The sequence below is a fragment of the Melospiza melodia genome, chromosome Z (genome assembly GCF_035770615.1).
Source record: "Melospiza melodia melodia isolate bMelMel2 chromosome Z, bMelMel2.pri, whole genome shotgun sequence".
In the NCBI taxonomy this organism is placed as follows: Eukaryota; Metazoa; Chordata; class Aves; order Passeriformes; family Passerellidae; genus Melospiza; species Melospiza melodia.
This window is the reverse complement of record NC_086226.1, coordinates 13313793-13319871: the sequence shown is the minus strand read 5'-3', so window position 1 is coordinate 13319871 and position 6079 is coordinate 13313793. Positions and strand designations below refer to the sequence as shown.

Sequence of the window (6079 nt, the reverse complement as noted above, 5' to 3'; positions counted from 1 at the left end):
ACGGATGGGGCTTTTCGCTTGGTATCGGTCCCTGCAAGCAGGGACCAGTTTTAAACACTGCCGCCCTGCAGTTCTAAACCCTGTCTTCTCTTTTTGTTTAAGGTTTTTTTGTTTGTACTTGGGGTTTTTTTGTGGGGGAGAGAGGTTGAGGTGTTTTTTTTCTTGTTTGGGTTTTTGTTGTTGTTTTGTATCGGGTTTTTTTAATGCATTTATGGTTTCTGGAGTGTGTGGGGACTTTTTTTTTTTTTTTATTTTTTGTGTGTGTGTGCGTGTGTTTAGTTTTGGTGGTGGTTTTTTTCCCCGTGTAAAAAGCCGTGCTTGTGAGCCTGGCTCACTGCTCCTTACGGGCCTTCCCGGCCGGAGCCGCCTCTCCGTGGTGCGTAGCTGCTGTCCCAGGGCGGTCGGCACGGGCGAGGGACGTTCCCGCCGTCCCATACCTGTCCCCGGGTGACAGTCGAGCACCGCGGGCGGTGGCACTCCCAGGCCTGCCTGTTTTGTCCCCTCCGGCCCCGCTCTCCACCGTTGCCGCCTACGCACAGGAACGGGGCGTCCGCCGGGCGCCTCACGGCATCCACACGGCCCGGGCGAACTACGGCTCCCGCTGTCCCTGCCGGGGCCACGGCCACCGCCGCTGCCCTCGCTCCTTCCTGCTCCTGCCCGGTTCCTGCCGTGGCGCCCCGCCTTTCCGCTTCCTGGCGCGGCGCTTCCAGCCGGGAGAGGCGGCCGGCGGCAGCGCCAGGTACCGCCACGGGCCTCCGGGCCCTGCGTGCCGCAGGGACAGCTCAGTGCAGCCGGTCGGGTCAGGTCTGTGTGGGGGAGCGCCGCGCTCTGCTACTGCTTTAGCTTCGAGATGAGCGAGGGGTGATTGTCCTGCTGTGTACTTAAAAGCAAAATTACCTAACTATTTAAAATGCATTCTTCCTAGTTCTCCAGATGGCTTCTTTTGGGTGGAAGAGAAAGATTGGTGAGAAGGTCTCAAAAGCTACTTCTCAGCAGTTCGAAGCAGAAGCTGCGGATGACAAGGATCTGGGCGACGATGATGATGCTACCTGGGTGCTCGCAGCTAAGAGGAGAAAGGAAGTTCTCTTAGAAGATTGTGTAAGGAAAAGTAAGGAGCTCAAGGATGAAGGTGCAAATTTGGCTGAAAATGGGAGGTACTAATGTTGTCTTACTCTTTTTTCATTGACTGAAAAGCTGCTTCATGATATTTTAATCCTTTCTCTAAACACTAGTAATTTCCTAGTATCTGCATTGATAGTTTCCATAATTTGAAAAGTGATAATTTCTTTCATTTTGCCCTTACTGTCTGGTACTAAATAAGTTTTTGTTTTTGGCGGTGTTGTCAGCTGTGAAACAAAGTATATATTCCATTCTTATTTTTGCATGTTCTCATAACAGCAACAGCGAATATTGCCACTTGGGGCATAGTGATCATGAGATTATAGAGTTCTCTATATTTGTTGAAATTAGGGGGAACATCAGTAAGACTATTACATTGGACTTCTGGAGCGCAAAGTTTGGCCTCTTTAGGAGACTTATCAGAGAGTTCCTTGGGAAGAAGCCCTTAAAAACAAAGGAGCCCAGGAAAGGTGACCATGCTTCAAAACAGAGATCTTGAGGACACAGGAACAGGCTGTCCCTGTGTGCTGAAAGATGAGCTGATGAGGCAGACATCCAGGCTGGATGGGAATTTAGGAATTAGAATTAAGAATATTCTTAGGAATATAAAAATATCATCTTTGGAAGATGGGTCAAGTCTCTCTCTCAGGAAGTATTTAAGGGGCTTGCTAGGGGGTGTAGAAAAAAAATAGGCAGGTCAAAGCTCAGTTTGAACTTAATTTGGCAGCTTTCGTAAAGGATAATAAAAAAAGTTTTTACAAATATATTAATGGCAAAAAGGAAGGGTAAGACCATCCTTTGTTCTCCACTGGATGTGGGAGGGAACTTTGTTACTGCAGGTGAGCAGAAGGCAGAGGTGCTTAGCACCTTCTTTGCCTCAGTCTTTAGTGGGAAGACAGCTTGTCCTCAGGACAGCTGTCCTCCTGGGCTGGTAGATGGTGTCAGGGAGCAGAATGGTCCTCCTGTTATCCAGGAGGAGGCAGTCAGAGAACTGCTGAGCTGCTTGGATGTTGATAAATCTGTGAGACCAGATGAGATCCATCCCAGGGTGATGTGGGAGCTGGCAGATGAGCTTGCAAAGCTGCTCTCCCTAATTTACCAACAGTCCTGCCTCACTGGTGAGGTTCCAAATATCTGGAAGCTGGACAGAGTGATGCCCATTCACAAAAAAAGAGTTTGAAGGAGGATCCTGGTAATTATAGACCTGTTAACCTCACCTCAGTAGCTGGTAAGGTGATGGAGCAGTTTATATTGAGTGTGATCATGCAGCACTTATGGGATGGCCAGGGCATCAGACCAGCCAGCATGGGTTTAGGAAGGGTAGGTTGTGTTTGACCATCCTGGTCTCCTTTTATGGCCAGGTGACCTGCCTGGTGGGTGTTGTCTATTTGGACTTCAGCAAGGCCTTTGACACTGTCTCCCACAGCACACTCCTGGAAAAGCTGGCAGCCCACGCCTTGGACAGGAGCACTCTGTGCTGGGTTAGGAACTGGCTGGATGAGCCCAGAGAACGATGGTGAATGGTGCTGCAGCCAGCTGGCCTGGAGAAGAGGAGACTCAGGGGTGACCTTATCACTCTCTACCACTCCCTGAAAAGTGGCTGTGGTCAGGTGGGGGTTTGGTCTCTTTCTCCAGGCAGCACTGACAGAACCAGAGGACAGTCTTAAGCTGCACCAAGGGAAATGTAGATTGGATATTAAGAAAAAGTTTTTTATGGAAAGAATGATAAAGTACTGAAATGGTCTGCCCAGGGAGGTGGTGGAGTCACCATCCCTGCATGTATTTAAAAAAGGACTGGATGTGGCACTTGGTGGCATGGTTTAGTCGAGGTGTTGGGGCATGGGTTGAACTCGATGATCTTGAAGGTCTCTTCCAACCCAGTGATTCTGTGATTACAGAGGTTGAAAGATGAAAAACTGACTGGATCTGAAAGCTGAAAGGGTAAATAGGATGCAGGGTGATAAGCCACACCATAAGTAACACTTTAGCCACTCTGGAAGATGTCTTTTTTCCCTTACTGAGAGTAAGCCTAGTGTCCTGTGCACAGTGCCCAGGCCAATACTGCCAAGCAGCTAATGCACTGCTACTCTGCCTAGTGCTTTGTGAAGTCAGGTACAGAGAACTGCTGTGAGTGCCCTCTGAGTACTGGGAGTTTGCCAGTTCTGGAAGGATATTGCAAGAGTGATTCCATTGTCTTCTTTTGCTTCAAGCATAAAGTCCTTTTGGAGTTGAGGTGTGTTAGAAGAGGGAGAGGTGGACTGTAAATTGTGCATCAGCTAGATAATTTGGCCAGATCTTCACTGGAGGGGGAAGAAACAGTTCTGAGAACAGTCCCTTTAAAATCTTCAGAGTTCTTTGACATGTGAATTTTTATCCTTCCTTTACTTTTAAGAGCATCTTTATTGTCCCAGATCAGAGATATTATTTTCCTGGTAGAAATATTATCAAGATGTCAGTAGGTGCTCCTGTGCTGCTAAACTTTTTGTCTTAAGAAGTATCATGCTAAAAAAAGTGTTTCCTGGGTGATGTGGAAGAGAGAACAACTTGGAAGTTTAATGCAGGCAAGTTTATATATCATAATAAACATACTGTAAGTATGATTGGGTCTGATTTTAAAAAAAGTAATAAAGAAATACAAAATCTCTTTGAGAAAAGGCTTATTTTCAAATATTTAAATACAGTTTCCTCTTTTAACTAGTCTTTTAACAGTTTCCTCTTTTAAATAGTGACACTGTTCAGTGATTCTTTTGTGTTCATGAGGCATGTAATTTCTGAATAAAATTTTGAAGCCTTTTAAAGTTGAGTTTAAATTAAAACCAAGTTAAACTTAATAAGTTTTAAGCATCCTGCCATTGTATTCATCAATAGATTTCATGCAGTAGTTGCATAAGTGGGTTACATTAATGTTAATAATTGAAAACTCAGAATGTACAAATTAGTAGTCAATTAACATCTCTGTTTTTAACACCAAAAATAAATCACAGATTGGTCTACATAAGATAGATCTAATCTATCTTTTTAGGAATACAGAGATTGCTAAATATTTTTATCTAATCTTGAATCCTTAGTACATCCTGTACTTATGTATATAAGTATATGTATATGTATATAAAACGGATTGATTTTTTTTATTTCTGTCTTCAGTTATACATATGCCTTCCTTGTATTTAATTTGGATGTTGTCTATCTTTTCTCTATGTTCTTTTTTGGTTTTTTTGGTGTATTTTTTAAAGTGCAGTAAGTCTTGACAGAGAGAGTGGCAGATATTCTGTTGTAGGTGTGGTTTAGGTTGGGGGCATACTGAACAGCAGGTAATTTTTGATGCTTTTGATATCTTCACTTGGTCTTAAAAACTGAGTTCTCCATTACGTGTCAGTTAGAAAACAATACAAAAGCTTCACCCATCCATAAGTAGCAATGTAAGCATTTTCTGTGAATTTAGGGAGGACTGTCTCTCATCAGAAGTGCTTGTAAGAACTGCTGAGAAAGTCTCAATGGCTTACAACAGGTATGCTAAAGAAATTACCATTCATAACTGAGGCTCAACAGAAATTCCCACTTGAACTTAGAGTTTCCATCTGTTACTCCAGCACACCCTACAGTTCAGGCAGTGATTGTGCTGTTGGGGTACATAACTTTCAGACAGATTTTCTCTTTAAAAAAAGAAAATTCACATAGGTTTTACTCTTTCTGACAGAAGGTGGTTGCTGTGATTGTGTTCAGGCCTACACCACGTAGGTTTATTTCTTGAAATATGCATTTGTACAGCAAAAGCAGGCTCATGTAAATAATTATATTCTTAAGGTGGATTGTGTCCTGAAATATCAGAGTGTGCTAATAGTTAAAAAAATATCTGGGTTGTATTGTGTAGCGTTCTAGAAGAAAAGCAAAGACCTAGCACTAGAAAGTAACAAAGGTTGGTTCTTGGTTGGTGTTACTTGTGGAGTGAAGGGGATCCTAGAAGAAAAACTTGTGAAGAAGCAGGGGACGGAAAAAAAGAAAGAATGAAAGTAATAAATTAATTTCTTACAGTGGAGAGACTCTGAGGTAACTTGCATGGCAGAAATTAATATAATGAATTTTATAAGCAGACCCACTATTACTTAGCTAGAATACTCATTACCACATTTATGTTTTATTAGTCTGCTCAGCTTACTTTTTGGGTAAGGGGAGGCAGTGATGGTGTTACAAGCTCCACCATGGTTTTGTTATTGTCTGTGTGCACCATAAAAGCCTGTTTGTGTGGAAAAGTGAGATCTCAGTTTGGTGTTTCACTGGGTTCTCAGTGCTTCTCTGGGGGAGGGAATAATGAATGAGATTCTCAGGCACCAAAATTTATGCAGCCTGTGTTATTTGCTGTCAAAGTTGGGAGTAGCAGTGAGGGAATGTTTGGGAAGTGGTGAAAACCCTCTGTGGGTTTTCAGCTTTCATGGAACTGTTTGAGGAGTATTTGTACCTGCTGTAATGTGTGTGTGCATGAATCTGGTAAGCTGAGACAGACAAACAGAAGAAAAACAGTGATGAAGACGACAGTTTCTGATCCATATTTTGCATTTTTTTGTGAGATGGAAGAAAGATTAAGAGTCTACCAGAAAAATGTGTTAAACTAAGTTGATCATCACAGTGGGGGTGTTACTGTGAAAAACACTGCTAAGGAGATTCTGACCTAGAAATTTGATAAGTAGGCAGTGTTGAAGGCAGCTTGTAAATTGATTCTCTTTTCAGAGCAGCAAGAAAAGGCAGATGTGTGGAAGAAGTATCACACTTGTATGCTCTTTTGATGTGTGAGAAGGAGCAGGGAAACAAATATATACAAACATACACACAGTCTTTTGGGAACAGGCACATGGGGCTGTTCTTTAGGCTGTCATGTGCAGGGCAGAGAGGCGGCCTTTGATGATCCCTGTGGATCCCTTCCAACAGGGTATTCTGTGATTTCTATAAACAGAGTATTGTCTGT

General features: G+C 43.2%; 1 protein-coding gene across 2 annotated transcripts in view; it reads left to right on the top strand.

Moving 5' to 3' along the window:
• The first annotated feature begins 699 nt into the window (after positions 1-699).
• TTC33 (tetratricopeptide repeat domain 33) overlaps positions 700-6079 on the top strand; it is a 44401-nt gene continuing 39021 nt past the window's right edge. Inside the window, exons 1-2 of one of the 2 annotated variants that reach the window (XM_063180933.1) lie at positions 700-739; positions 926-1154. In XM_063180933.1, the coding sequence (XP_063037003.1) occupies positions 934-1154 (221 nt within the window). In that variant the 5' untranslated portion in view covers positions 700-739; positions 926-933. Of the gene's footprint in view, positions 805-925; positions 1155-6079 lie in introns of both variants that reach the window. The other variant, XM_063180934.1, reaches the window with a different exon arrangement.